General features: G+C 31.8%; 1 protein-coding gene across 1 annotated transcript; it reads left to right on the top strand.

Moving 5' to 3' along the window:
* Positions 1-6,524: 6,524 nt before the first annotated feature.
* LOC120152608 (E3 ubiquitin-protein ligase PRT1-like) lies at positions 6,525-11,607 on the top strand. Its single transcript, XM_039164806.1, has 7 exons — positions 6,525-6,758; positions 7,677-7,705; positions 7,781-7,960; positions 8,470-8,862; positions 8,954-9,118; positions 10,087-10,208; positions 11,150-11,607. The coding sequence occupies exons 1-7, from the start codon at positions 6,604-6,606 to the stop codon at positions 11,555-11,557; spliced, it is 1,452 nt and encodes a 483-aa protein (XP_039020737.1). The 5' UTR covers positions 6,525-6,603; the 3' UTR covers positions 11,558-11,607.
* Positions 11,608-16,018: the final 4,411 nt, after the last annotated feature.

A 16,018-nucleotide genomic window follows, 5' to 3' on the forward strand; every position in this document is an offset into this window, starting at 1 on the left:
TTCAACTGCTGTCGATATAATTAATTTCTCTCCATGAATTTATCAGTTGTCATTTGTTTTTTTAGGTGATTTTCTCAGGAAAGGTGGGTTAATATACGGTTAATATACGGCGTTACCGGATACATTATAATATATTTACAATATTTGGTTTAGCGCTATAGGAAATGTTGAGTAATAATAATGTAGCAGGTCTAAATCATGAAGAAATATTAAAAAATTTGGCAACCGGCAAATTTAGCATGTCGGTTTGTGTCGATACAAATGAAAAATGTATCGCTCCATAACAATATTACAGGTACAAATATGGCAAAATTGGTCCCAAAATGACAAAACCGTACTACCGGATATGTTGAAACTGTCGATAATTTAATATAAGTATCGAAACTTTTTGAATTTAAAAGGAAGTTATAGCGCCTATAAAGTGTCGATACTTTAAAAAATATATCTATCCATAACAATATAACAGTTAAAAATATGATAAAACATGTCTCAAAATTGACAAAACCAGTAAAATGATACCGGATATGTTGAAAGTGTCGATACTTTAATATAAGTATTAACACTTTCTGAAATTAAACATAAAAGTGTCGACGTTTTAGGAAAATGTATCGATCCATAACAATATAACAGATAAAAATATGATAAAACATGTCTCAAAAATGACAAAACCGGAAAAAAGATACCGGATATGTAATTGGTAAATTATTAATGTAACCGGACTAAATATATCGGTTTTGGAGAAAACAGGTGTACAAAAAGTATTAACACAAATAAAAAAAATGTCGATACATCTTGTCCAGATTGTATTTTAAAAACCAAGTGCACAACAAAGTGTCGATACCTTTAAAACAAGTGTCGTTCCCGAAAACATCGAAAAATATAATTATAATTTAATAGGTAAATTATTAATGTAACCGGTCTAAATATACCAGTTTTTGAGAAAACAAGTGTAAAACAAGTATCGACAAAAATAAAACAAGTGTCGATACATTTTGTCCAGATTGTATTTTAAAAACCAAATGCACAACAAAGTGTTAATACGTTTAAAACAAGTATCGATCCCGAAATCATCGAAAAACATAATTATAATGTAATAAGTAAATTATTAATGTAACCAGTCTAAATATACCGGTTTTTGAGGAAACTAGTGTACAAAAAGTATCGACACAAATAAAAAAAGTATCGATACATCTTGTCCAGATTGTTTTTTAAAAACCAAGTGCATAACAAAGTGTCGATACGTTTAAAACAAGTGTCGATTCCGAAAACATCGAAAAATATAATTATAATGTAATAGGTAAATTATTAATGTAACCGGTCTAAATATACCGGTTTTTGAGAAAACGGGTGTAAAACAAGTATCAACACAAATAAAACAAGTGTCGATACATTTTGTCCAAATTTTATTTTAAAAACCAAGTGCACAACAAAGTGTCGATACGTTTAAAACAAGTGTCGATCCTAAAAATATCGAAAAATATAATTATAATGTAATAGGTAAATTATTAATGTAACTGGTCTAAATATACTGATTTTTGAGAAAACATGTGTACAAAAAGTATTGACACATAAAAAAAGTGTCGATACATCTTGTCCCGATTGTATTTTAAAACCTAAGTGCACAACAAAGTGTCGATACATTTATAATAAGTGTCGATCCCGAAAACATCGAAAAACATAATTATAATGTAATAGGTAAATTATTAATGTAACAAGTCTAAATATACCGATTTTTGAGAAAACATGTGTACAAAAAATATCGACACAAATAAAAAAAAGTGTCGATACATCTTGTCCAGGTTGTATTTTAAAAACCAAGTGCACAACAAAGTGTCGATACATTTATAACAAGTATCGATTCCAAAAATATCGAAAAACATAATTATAATGTAATAGGTAAATTATTAATGCAACCGGTCTAAATATACCGGTTTTTGAGAAAACAAATGTACAAAAAGTATCGACACAAATAAAAAAAGTGTCGATACATCTTGTCCAGATTGAATTTTAAAAACCAAGTACACAACAAAGTGTCGATACATTTATAACAAGTTTCGATCCCGAAAACATCGAAAAACATAATTATAATGTAATATGTAAATTATTAATGTATCCGGTCTAAATATACCGGTTTTTGAGAAAACAGGTGTACAAAAAGCATCGACACAAATAAAAAAAAATGTCGATACATCTTGTCCAGATTCTATTTTAAAAACCAAGTGCACAACAAAGTGTCGATACATTTATAACAAGTGTCGATCCCGAAAATATCGAAAAACATAATTATAATGTAATATGTAAATTATTAATGTAACCGGTCTAAATATACCGGTTTTTGAGAAAACAGGTGTATAAAAAGTATCGACACAAATAAAAAAAGTGTCGATACATCTTGTCCAGATTGTATTTTAAAAATCAAGTGCATAACAAAGTGTCGATACATTTATAACAAGTATCGATCCCGAAAACATCGAAAAACATAATTATAATGTAATAGGTAAATTATTAATGTAACCGGTCTAAATATACCGGTTTTTGAAAAAACAAGTGTACAAAAAGTATTGACACATAAAAAAAATATCGATAAATCTTGTCCAGATTGTATTTTAAAAACTAAGGGCATAACAAAGTTTCGATACATTTATAACAATTATCGATCCCAAAAACATCGAAAAACATAATTATAACCAAATGTCTCTAACATCATGTGTTGGACTGAATAACCATTCCATTTCGTCTTCAAAAAAATCAGTTGAAATAGACTGCGTGCTTGTATTCAAACCCAGCTTGACTTGAGGACATGTTAGTTTGTTATGTCCCTCACCGTTGCAGAACCCACATCGCCTAATCTTCTTCTCGACCTTGTTCTTTGTTACTTCTTTTGGCTTGCGTTGTTTCCATTGAGGGTCGCGAACGTTGTTTAATACACTGCTCCGATTGACTGAATCATTCAAACCAAACGAGTTCTCAAATTCTTCTGTTAGTCTTTTCATCTCATCTCTTGCGGTTTTGAAAGACGTGTCTGTCTTTGATGCAGCGTAGCATGACATACTTGTTGTTGCACGTAGAGAAGCAAACTTTGCCATTTGCATTATTTCTTGAGGCACATTAAAATCAACAAAACTGGGTGCAGAAGCATTCGCATCCTTAGTGCATTGTAGATGTCTTTATGTGTAAATCCAGCATTATGATAGCCCCCTGCCTGCTGCGTTAAATAGTTCATTACTTGTGACGTGCCAATACCGACATCTTTCAATGTTGTTGCCTCATCAATATCAGCCTTACTTACAGCTCTATTAGAACGCATAAATGGTGTCATAGTAGGTGTGCACAATGCATGATTATGTTTCTGATAAGACTTACTTATAACTCACTGATCGTTTGTATTTGTTGTTGTACTATGACTCTAGCCTTGCATCTTGTTCTTGTGATTAGATTATGAGCACGTTGACGATCAACGGTATTGACTTTTAATTCTTGTGTCTTCACATTCCCTTCCATGTCAAGCCGTGTTGTTCCCCGACGTGCACTAAACCCATGTTCCTGTACGAATCCCTTATAAAAGTACCAAGCTTGATCACGTGAAGAGAATAACTTATCAACCAATATGTTAGATTCATCAACATTATGTACTTCATGGCATTCATCGGTTGGCTTAACATTGTCTGCATCAGTATGACCATTGGCAAAAATTTTGTTGTGCAATTTCAGTGGTCTCAACAGGAGTTGATGGAGATGTAAGTAAAGGTTCATTGAACAACATGTTTTCAGTGGTGCTTTCAATAGGATGTGGTATTGATAGTGGTAGTTGAAGGGTGGGTACAACATTAAATTTACAGGACATATTCAGGTATGTACAATAACTACAATATTTAATAACTTTAAAGTAATAGGTAAAATTACAATGTAGGTGGTAAAAATATACTTTTTAATGACAATTAGTAAACACAAATATTTGTTTCGATACATATGTAATCATATGTGTCGATACATTTCCTAAAAGTATCGACCCCAAAAACATCGAAACAAATAATTATAATGTAATAGGTAAATTAACAATGTAACCAGTATACATATACCGGTTAATTATAAAACAGGTCAACATAACGTATCGACACTATTATAATTTGTGTCGATCCTTATTGTCTACAATGAATGGCCAAACGACAGGCACACATAAAGTGTCGATACATTTACAATGTAACCGACAGAAATATACCGGGTTAATGAGAGAATAGGTCAACATAAAGTATCAATACTTTTTAAATTTGTGTCGATACTTTTTTCCAAAAGAAAGCACAAACAGGTTCACGCATAAAGTGTCGATACATTTAAAATTGTATCGATCCCAAAAACATCGAAACCGATAATTATAATGTAATATGTCAATTTACAAAGTAACCGGTTGAAATTTATCGGTTTTATGAGAAAATAGGTCAATATAAGCGCTACCTATTACATTATATAAGCATTACCTAATATGTTATTGTACTTGATAATATTTCCGGTTAAATGCCTATTTTATTATATAAGCGTTACCTATTACATTATATAAGCGCTACCTAATATATTATTGTACTTGATAATATTTCCGGTTAAATGTCTATTTTATTATATAAGCGCTACCTATTACATTATATAAGTGCTACCTAATATGTTATTGTGCTTGATAATATAATATAACATAACCGGTCTAAATTTTAACCGGTCACTTCTTTAATCGATCACGTCATTTTTTAGCCGTTTTTAGGCGCCGCATAACAGAATCACCCGTTTTTCAGAAACAAGTTTATAAAGAAAAATATTTAAAAGAACAAAAAAACAATAAATTTGCAGTGGTGCCAAGGCCAGGTTGCACCATTGGAAACTTGGATACTATATATATATATATATATATATATATATATATATATTGTTCTAAAATAGTGAGAAGTAATTTATATAAAGTATATTCTTAAGATGGTTCAAAAATAAAAATGAAATTCAATTATTTAAGATATTTTAATTCAGTTTTGAATTTATATTTTTTAAAGGCTTAAGTGTTACTTTTGTTCATGTAGTAGATTCAATTTTATCATTTTCGTCTCTATAATTTTTTTTGCATCAATTTAGCCCTCGAAGTTGTTTAGGGTATTCATCCTAGCTCTCGAATTCCGTTTTGACTAATTGAACTGTTAGCCTTCTGCGTATATCAACGTCAGTAATTTCCACATCAACTAATATTACTGACGTTGGCTCGATGATGACGTGACATTTATTAAAAAAAATAATAAAATATTTACTAAATACAACAATTAAAAAATTCCTCAAAAATTTGACTTAATCCTCTCATTCTAATAAATAATAAAATTTTAGGAATTTGTTCTAATCGTTTTATTTAATAAATATTTTAACATAATCCCTTAATCCACATATGTAGATGGCTCACAGTTCTGTTAGTCAAAACGTTCAACATACTTAAAGGGCTGTGGTGATGTCCCTAAACAACTTTGAGGGCTAAATTGAAGCAAAAAAAACCTTAGGGACAAAATTAATAAATTGAATCTACTGTAGTCCTTAAAACTTTTTTAAAATATAATACTACATATTAATTACTATTATTTTCTAAATGAAATGATTTTGTCTATTTTTTTAGAAAAAAATATTCATAGTTTGGTTCTTAAATTGTGTACAGTTTTTAGTTCTAGTTTTAAATTTTTTTTATCTCATTTTTATACCATTTACATAAAATTATTAAAATCAAAATTTCAATAAAAATATAATTTATGAACCAAGCGACATAGAAAGAGGAATATAATCCAAAATATTATATAAAAATATGTTTTTTTAATGGTTACAAAATCAAAATGTTAGACGAACACGGTTTGACTATTTAAGATACTTAATTGAGTTTTAAATTGAATTAAGAAAATCTTACAACTAATCATTATTATTTATTTTTTATAATTACTAATAAGATATTTACAACCTCAAGATTTAAATTTATGATCTTATTTAAAAAAATTGTCATTTCATTTTATTAAATTAATTGATAATTTATCTAAATTAACTAATAATTATTCAGATAATATTAAACATTTAAACATATTCAATTTCATGTTTTTTAGGTCATTTATGTACAAAAATATGATTAAAAAGTAATTTTTTATTAGTTAATAATAAACATTAAAAAAATCATACTGACAACGTGCTCGAATTAGATATCTTTAAAAATAATAATTATTTCTTAGCCAATGAGATGATTTAGTTTATGTAAAAAAATATAAAATCTAACGATCAGTTGATCTAGTGAGATGAAATATTAGATTTCTTAAAGAATGTTAGAAGTTTAAGTTCTGACGTTTACATATAAAACAAACTAAATTAAGATGATCACTCTATAATGAGTCTCTGTAAAACTCAACTTAAATTAGTCTGTCAATATATTATATACAAGTGATTAATTAAAATATATATAATTTTAAATTAGAAAGAGGGGCCAATATGACAGCTCATAAGGAAAAGCCTCTCTCTCTCTCTCTCTCTCTCTCTCTCTCATTGTCGCCCCACCTTCTGGCCATTTTAAAGTTTTTCACTTTCATTCCCTATCTTTGGGGTTCAGAAATGAAAAAACAGGGGAAAATCGATGCTGACATCGATGGAACCCTAATTGAACCTCTGAAACACCACCAAACCCACCACCAAAAGCAACAAGAGGAATCCGCCCTTCATCTTCCCTCCGAAGAATTTCTCGACGAGTTCCAGTGTTGCGTTTGCCTGTCAGTTTTCTTCTTCCTTTTCTTTTTCGAAATTCCCAATAACCCTAATTTCCCCTGTTTATAATCTTCTGTACGTTATTTATTTCTAATTTTTCATGGAAGATTTTAATCCGGAGGATTTTCACTTAGCAACTTTTAGGGACTACTTCGAATGTCTGTTAGGCATTGGAGGCGATTCCGTAGATTCGATATTACCGAATTGTTATTAAGATTTGAGACTCCAGACGTTTACGTTTTGGTTTCTTTGAAATTTTATTAGGTTGCTTTTTGTCTCTTTTTGTTTCTATATAAATTTAGACGGATTAAGATAGTGTTAGATAAAATTTCTTTTTTTGGACAAGCTTGGGGATATAATTGGATGCTGTAATTTTGACCTCAGCTCAGTGTATTTGTCTAAATAATGAGTTCTTTGGAAATTAGAAATGAGCTTATTCTTATTGAAGTTTATCTCAATAGAGATATAAACTTGGCAAAGGCTACCCACTGGAGTTCTGCATTCGATTGGTTTCGAACAGATTTTGGGACCCTTTAAATTTGGTATTTAGCATTAACTTCATGGTTTTCGAGTGGCTAGAAGAAAGTATACTTTTTTTTCAGAACTTTTGAAATTTGAATGAAAATGTGGTATTATTAATTTAGTTAAAAACTTGTTTACTTTAGTGCTTTGTTCTTTTGTTTACTGCCATGGTAACACATAGATCATTCTTTTGGTTATGCTTTCGGGCATTTTTTTCAAGCATTTTTTCGTGAATTATCATTGGAAAAAATCATATATCTATCAATGAGCAGAAGTGGATTATTTAGTCACCAATCTTTTATAGTTTACTACTTATGAGTTATGACAATTTGGGTGTGCTTGGTAGTGATTAGTTTATTGAAGCTCTTAGTTACATTTTTAAAGGTCATTTTATTGTGCAGGGAACTACTTTTCAAGCCTGTTGTATTAGGTAAGCCAGCAATGCTTGTAAGTTTTGACATGTGAATTTACCTGTAAGCTGCCTTTATGTTCCATCTTTTTGCAGCCTGTGGCCATATGTCATGCTTCTGGTGTGTCTACAATGCAATGAATCATGTTCACGAGTCCAATTGCCCCATTTGTCGGTGCCCATACAATCATTTCCCAAGCGTCTGTCAGTTGCTTCACTTTTTGCTCCTGAAGTTGTATCCTATAGCCTATAAGAGAAGGGAAAGACAAGTGAGAGGTATCTTTATTCTTTCTCCTTTTTTAAGTGCCAAGTATTTGTTAATAAATTATAAGTTTTCGCTAGAAAAAAATTATCATTTTTCTTAAAGCCCTACTGAAGTTTCTAAATATCCGGATTGTAGAAAAGTGGTTATTTTGATATGGATTTAATCTCTTCTATCCGGTAGCCAAAATAATAGTGGTATGATGGAGTTCAACTTTGCTTGTAAATACTGCGGATACTTTTATGCTGTACTAACCTGCTCCTGTAAAATCAGAATTTCCTTTGATAAATTAGTATGAAATAGTCTGCAAGGAAATGCTTAAGATGATGGAACTTTTAACCCAAGTCCTCTTTGGTAATTTGGAAGGATAGAATACACAGTGAGATGATATAAGCTCCCTGACTAAGATATTCTTCTTCTTATCAAGCGTGGAAGCATTTTTTCTCCCAATGACTCCCCCCCCTCCCCCGCCTTGCCACTTCAACAGATGGAAAATGATTTATTTTGTTTTTTCCTTGTTCAGAGGAAGAGAAGGCAGCCGGCCACTTCTCACTTCAATTTGATCAAAATTTACTTGAACCAAAGCTTTGTGAGGAGTCAGATATTTTGGGGAATAACAACACCCATTCTCATTTTCAAATGGTTGGGCATTCAAAAAGTGGTTATATGGATTCAGAATCATCCTCATTCAGAGATGCACCAAAAACAATTATGCAGGATGAAAATGGTATACCAATTAAACCGGTGCCATTTTCAGAGAGACCTGAAGTTTCTTCTGATGCTTCGAACCAAGGAAAGACTTTGCTAAGCTATGATTCCGAACATAAAGATCAAAAGGTGGTTTCTGTTGCAGATTTACTCTGTGCTGCATGCAATAGACTTCTCGTTCGACCAGTTGTTCTCAATTGCGGTCATGGTAGTTGCCATTTCGTTTAACCTGTTATGTCAAAAGTCAAAGGATTAGAAAATATTATTGTTGACTACATGCTTTGGCCTCTTTGGTGCAGTATATTGTGAATCTTGTTTTGTTATTCCATATGATGAAATGCCTAGATGTCAAGTATGTAAAAGCTTGCAACCAAATGGATTTCCTGGTGTTTGTTTGATTCTACACCATTTCTTGGAGAATCAGTTTCCTGAGGAATATTCGGAAAGACTCGAGGAACAAAATTGTCGGTATCCTGCTTTCAGAATCATTTATGATTTTTATATTATTTATTTTCAGTATCAGTTACCTTAGGGTGCTCTGATCATTTTATTTTTCTGTCATGCCTTACAAAATGATTTAACTTGAGCTGTATTTTCTTTTTTTAAGTTTCTTGTGGGAAACTTTTAAATATCTATTAACTTACTAGAGGCTAATTGTGGGAATTTTTTAAATATCTATTAACTTACTAGAGGCTAAGGATTTAATTTGTATTTTATCTTGTAGGCTTCGTTTTTTTTTCCACGAGTAAGAGTTTTAATTTAGTATAAGGATACTAAAACACATTTGAAATACAAATTTTCTGTATTCTATAACTTTTCCTGCTCGTCAAACCAGATGTTTGACTTACCTTGTGCAGTCATGATAGTCGTCAACTTGACTCAGTTGTGTTCAACTTTTTCTTGATTCTAATGATAACTCTCCAAAAGTGTTCTATAACTATTCCATTACTTTGTTTTTCCATTTTACTTGTTCTTTATTGCAACCTCTTTAATGGGTTACAAAAGCCACCAGCACATACAGCCACATTTTTATATGCATGTCTTAATGAGAACATCATTGGTCTTTTGGTCAATCCATGGTGCATTCCCCCAAAACTGCAGCTAAGCTTATTATGCCACGCAAATGCAATAATGATACAGTTACTTAACACCTTCAGGCTGTAGCTTCTTGTGCCGGTCTTGACTGTTTCTCAAATCCACATGCATATATGCGCACGCACGAAAAATTCTTTAATAGTTTGATTTTTCTTAGGAAGGAAATCTAAAGGTTGTCCTTTTCCTTTTCATTCTTAACCTGACAACTAGGCGTGCATGTATCTATATTTGTAATGTCAATGATGCGCTGCAATGGCTTGAACTTCATAGACCTTTTTGCTTCTTTGTCTTGCTTTTATTGTTTATGGTATAACTCATTTCTGCTGTTTGAGCTTAGGTTCAACACAAGCTCAGCGACATACAAACAGGGGGACATCAGTTTCTAGTGATGTCTACACATCGTCGTTTTTCGGAAATGGGCCTAAAGTTCATGTTGCAGTGGGCTGTGATTACTGTGGGGTAAGTTCGAATTAAAATTCATTAATTTACAGCATGGTGGCTTAACTTAATAGGTTTCCGGAAGAAACATTAATTATAAACTTATAATATTCCTTTAATTTATTTAATTGGTTGTATGAAAAGAGCAACTCTGTTATGAGACGTGATAATTTCGTTTTGCTATCAGAAGATGTGAAACAACCATTTAATGTCATCTACTATTAACTGGTTTTTTGAAAGGAAAAAAAAATTCTCTCTCTACCCCACTAATTACGTTTTCGATAATTTAACTGCTCGTATCACTTAGATTGAGATCTACAATTATTCATTTTTTGTCATTCTAGATATGTATCATGTTTACCAATTTAAATATAAAAGTTATTCTAGGTTTAGTTGTCATTTACTTGTATCGTTGCACTTTTAGGACTCTAGTGTTGTTATATGCCTTTAATGAAAGAAAGTTGATCAACTTGTTTATCATAGACTGACTTAACTTGTTACTAAGAAGTTCAATTCCTTACATTGATAATCTTGTTATTTATATATCTCAACATGAAGTTGGAGTAGGATTACAAGAATTAAGAATAAGCAATAACCAATGTCCGAAAATTGAGGAAATTTTACTAGTTTCTATAACACTTGCTAATAGTAAATGAACTTAAAAAACTGAGGGTATAGGCTGAAAGACAATTTCCTGAATTTAGGGATATAAGAAAGATGTATTGGAACAGTATGCTCACGGTTCGAAAAATTTTAAAACACCAGATGCCAAATAACATAGGCTGTAACATGCCAAGTCTCATTACGTTCGGTGCATTTCAGAAAATCTCTCATATTTGATGCCCCCTAGAATAGATATGGGTTGGTATGCAGTTTTGCAATTGCAAGCTTTATGGTTGTTTATTGCTATAGTAAGAAAAAACCCGTTTGACGAATGCCTATATCGTACTTTTCTGTTTCAGATGTCGCCGATAATCGGGGAGAGATACAGATGCAAAGACTGTGTGGAGAAAATAGGATTTGACCTTTGCGAATCATGCTACAAATGTCCGGCTAAGATACCAGGCCGATTTAATCAGCAGCATAAACCAGACCATCAATTTGAAGTTGTGCAACCATTAAGCATACGCGACCTTATGCTGAGGTTGAACTCGGAACAATCCGATGACGATGACGATGGGGCCTCATATGCTACGGAACATATGGACGGTCCTTCGACATTGTTGGCTGGTGTTCGACTGGACGAAGGTAATGATGGTTCAGAAGAGCCTGAAGATATTTCTCCATTGATATTTTCAGTTGATGTGTCATTGGACCAGGAGGCTGAGGCCGAAGATCCAAGTGGTAATATATCTTCAGGTTTGACTTAGAAACTAGAGACAATTGTGAAGGTTTTTAATGGATATTTCCATAATGCTAATAAATCATTATAACCTTAAATGCCTTTTACCTTAATCCTACCAATTGGTTTTGGATATTAAAATATATGCTCGATTTGGTCGGTTTACAAGTAAAAAAAAAAGAATGTGGTTATTTGAATTTTCTATTCATTCTTAATTATTTTTTTAAGTTTTTATAATATAAAAATAAAGTTTTTTTTTTTAATTATTGGGAAACAACCTTAGTTTCAGAATGGTCCTTAGAGCTTTTTTAGAGTCGAGTGGGGATCAATTCAACTTAATTTAAATAATCGGTGTTTGATTTGAAGTCATCATCGACCTTTAGATTAATCGACTTTTAGATTAGGTAGGATGAGTATTTAAAATTATTTTTAGAATAAATTTTTAAGAAAAATTAAGTTCAAATATAAAAATAGCATGTGTTTAATTAGAAATTCATTTTTAAAAGGGTTTGAGAATCGATTACGTATGAAGAATGTCATAAAGTCTCTCTCGGGGATTCGTTAAACTTTAAAAAATTAATTCAAGGAAAGACGATAAAATTTAGGTTTGAAATAATTTGATTTTGTAGTTACCATCAACCATTAAATTAGGTAGGTTAAATACTTAAAATATCATTTTTAGAAAAATCATTAAAAGACGAAAAATAGTTTACGTTTTACTAAAAATTTATTTTTAAGATATCGAGAGTCGATTATGTGTGCGAAAGGGTGAGCACCCCACAACGCTCAAGTTTGGTACCTAAACGATTATATGATGTCTAAATGTTGGGAAATTATAAACTCGAAAATATATTTAAACTACGATACTTCTATTCATTCGAATTTATTTAAAAAGATGTCAATTTAAAAAAAACTAAAACAATGTTATTTTTCCAAATAAGAATATGATGACATATAATAAAAGCAAGTACAAAAATTAAAGAGAATAAATATAATTTTATGGAGTAAAGTTGTTTATTCAACCCGAAAGATTACAAATAATTTTTATGAGTAAAATCACATCATTTTGTAAGAACAATCCGTGAAAATGCATTTCTTTATAGTTATTAGACTTTTTCATGGATTTCCCTCACAAAATGGTGTTTCTTTAATTTTGTGAATGGTATAGTTTAAAAGAGTATAGTGTTATATTAAATTTTTAGAAATGTTAAGATAAAAAAATGTTTTTTTTGTGAACAATCATCAGGAATGCACTTTTATTGTAGTTAGGAGACTTTTTCGTAGATTCCCCTCACAAAAAGATATTGTCTCACTTTTTTTATCAAAGATAAAAAATAAAATAAAATAAAACAAAATAAAAATAGAACGAGATAAAAATAATAGAATAAAAATGTAAAACAAGACTATCGAATACAAAAAACCTTTTGTGCAAAAAATCTTCAAAAAGACACTTTTCATTATAGTTGAGAGATGTCTTCATTGATTTCCCTCACAACAAGAATTTATCTTTTCTATATATAGCAAAAAATGATGATTTATATAAAAAATAAAGTTTGGATAATACATAAGTGTGCATAAAAATGTAGCAATAAATAAAGATGACAAAATTCGATCTCAAATCTAAAATACGAGTCAAACATTGGTAGCCAACAAGCATAAACGAGGGACCAACATGCAAGCTTTCTAAACCAATAACCAAGATTAAAATACCAGTCGAGTAAGAGGATAAATAAATAAGGTTGAAACGTAAATAATGAAAAGTGTAGGCATTAGATGTAAATATACCACAAGCAAGATCAGTGACTAAAATAAAATGAAGTGTAAGTTAAGATGCTTAAATGCAAATACTAAAAATTAAGTGCTGGAAATTAAAAGGACTGAAATAAAATGTAGGAAAATTAAAGGGCAGAAAAATAAGGTACTAGAATTTAAAGTGCTAGAAAAATAAATAAACTAAAAATAAATAATTTGCATAAATTTAAAAGGTAGGAGGTTGTTTTTAACCGTTTAAATCGGACCATAAATAATGTGAATGATCTTCTAGTCACCACAAGGTCGTTGAATATTCGAATGTTAGAAAATTAACAGTTTAGTTTGTGCAATAAAATAAAATGTTAGTAAGTTAGTAAGAACAATAAAAATAAAAAAATTAATATGTTAGTATGAACAAATAAAATAAGTTGGGGGTTGTTTTTAATCGTTTAATCCAAACCATAAATAATGCGAATCGTACCACAGGGCGGATCACCACAAAATTGTTGAATATTCGAATGTTAGAAAATTAGAGGGTTAGTTTGTGCAATAAAATAAAATGTTAGTAAGTTAGTAAGAACAATAAAAATAAAAGTTAGTATGATCAATAAAAATAAAAAGCTAGAATGTCAGTATAAACAATAAAATAAAAGTTAGAATGTTAGTAAATTAGAAAAGTTAGCGGTTAGTGGTTAGCAGGGTCCGAACCATAGTAATGTGAATCGTACCTCGGATCGAGTCATCACAAGGTCGAATAATATGATAAACAATAAATAAATAAATAAATAACCAATAGTTATAATGCAAGAAAATAAAAATCAATGGTTAATATGCAATAAAATAAAAGTTAGTAGTTAATTTGAAATAAATAATATAGCATAATAGTAACAAAAAAGATAACATACCAAGACAGAGGACTTGAAGCATGATTTTCTCCTGATAGTGACCAAAGCGTGTAACACGCTAAACTTGAGAGGACTTATGGGCGATTAACCCATAAAATTGGTAGCCAAAGTAAGAGACATGATGAAACTGGGGGCCTTCTATGCGATTAAACCAAAAACTTCAAAACAACCCCCAAACTAAAGCAATTCACGGGAAAAGCTGCCAACTCCATAGCCGGTTGAGACACCCTCAAACCAGACAGCTCCAGCCACCGTATCAGCTCCTGCAGCCGAGATTCGGCCGTCAACACTCCCACTAAGTACTGACCACGCCACGGATGACTGGAAAAGTCTCCTAAATGGAGCAAAACAGCTCCTAAAAAGCCTTACTTTCACCATATTTTCCTTTCACTTTTTTTTTTTATTTTTGGCCGAAAGGGCCTAGCCTCCACCACCGCTATCGCCCCATAGCGGTTGCTCTCACCAGCAACCTTCCAAGGTGGCCAACGACAAACAAAAAAACATACCACAACGTCCTACTCAATCTCTAAAACGAAACTCAAAACGAAACTATTTACAACGATGGCTGAACGACCATCGGCTATCGACCTCTGCCTGCGACGCCGACGAGGGCTGACTTCCGACGACAGACTACTCACCACACTTCCCTCTCACTATGTTAATGCTAAGAAAAAAAGAAAAAACAGTATCGAAAATAAAAAGAAACTGAATAAAAGAGAGCTTTCTTTTTTGTTTTTTCTTTCTGGTTTACAAGAAAAAAGGGTTGAATTCTGCTTGCTTTTTGGCTTTTAAAGCCCCATATATTATAAATGGGTAAATTGTTAGCTTAATCCCTGAATTTTGTTTCTTCTTTTATTTTAGGACAAAATTACGGTATTACAACTGCCCCAATTTGCTCATCTATTGTGTAAACAATGACGAAGCAAAGACAAATAATTACCTAATTTTGTCTAGCTATGATGTTTGCTCCGCATCTGGAGCTCCAATTCTCTGTCTGAAAATAGAAGATTTAAATATGACATTGTTCATTCTTGTTGAGGACATTGCTCATCCACGTTGAAGAGATTTGGTCGCTTTCAGATAAATTGTTTGTTGAAGATGACGTTGTTCCTTCTCGTTGGGGAAATCGGGTCAATATGGAGATAATTTGGTGTTGAAGACGACTCCGCTCATCCATGTTGAAGAGATCTAGTCGCTTTCAAATAAATTGTTCGTTGAAGATGACTTTTTTACTTCTCATTGAGGAAATTGGGTCAATCCGAAGATAATACGGTGTTGAAGATGACTCTGTTCATCCGTATTGAAGAGTTATGGCCGCTTTCAGGTAAATTCTTTATTGAAGATGACGTTGTTCCTTCTTGTTAAAGAAGTCTGGTCAATCTGGAGATAATTTGGTGTTGAAGACGACTCTGCTCATCCATGTTGAAGAGATCTTGTCGCTTTCAGATAAATTGTTTCTTGAAGATGACGTTGTTCCTTCTCGTTGAGAAAATCAGGTCAATCTGAAGATAATTTGGTGTTAAAGATGTTCTAGAAGTATTTGAGTAATTTGGAGACAATATGGTTCCTTCGCGTTGAGGAAGTCTAATTGTCTAAGGATGACAATGCTCCTTCACGTTGAGGAGATCTGGTCGGTGGATGACATTGTTCCTTCATGATGAGGAAGTCTAGCCGTTTTAGCAGATAGTTTGGAGACAACACAGTTCCTTCGTGTTGAGGAAGTCTGGTTATCTGAAGATGACACTGCTTCTTCGCGTTGAGAAGATATGGTCAGTGGAAGACATTGTTCCTTTGTGTTGAGGAAGTCTAGCCATTTTAGGAGATAATTTTTC

The sequence above is a fragment of the Hibiscus syriacus genome, unplaced genomic scaffold, assembly GCF_006381635.1.
Source record: "Hibiscus syriacus cultivar Baekdansim isolate YM2019G1 unplaced genomic scaffold, ASM638163v2 tig00111095_pilon, whole genome shotgun sequence".
Taxonomy (NCBI): Eukaryota; Viridiplantae; Streptophyta; class Magnoliopsida; order Malvales; family Malvaceae; genus Hibiscus; species Hibiscus syriacus.

Coding starts and splice junctions, on each gene's coding strand:
- LOC120152608 (XM_039164806.1), top strand. CDS start 6,604: ATGAAAAAACAGGGGAAAATCGATGCTGACATCGATGGAACCCTAATT. Junction 7,706..7,780: donor TTTCAAGCCTGTTGTATTAG/GTAAGCCAGCAA, acceptor ATCTTTTTGCAG/CCTGTGGCCATATGTCATGC. Junction 10,209..11,149: donor TGGGCTGTGATTACTGTGGG/GTAAGTTCGAAT, acceptor TTTCTGTTTCAG/ATGTCGCCGATAATCGGGGA.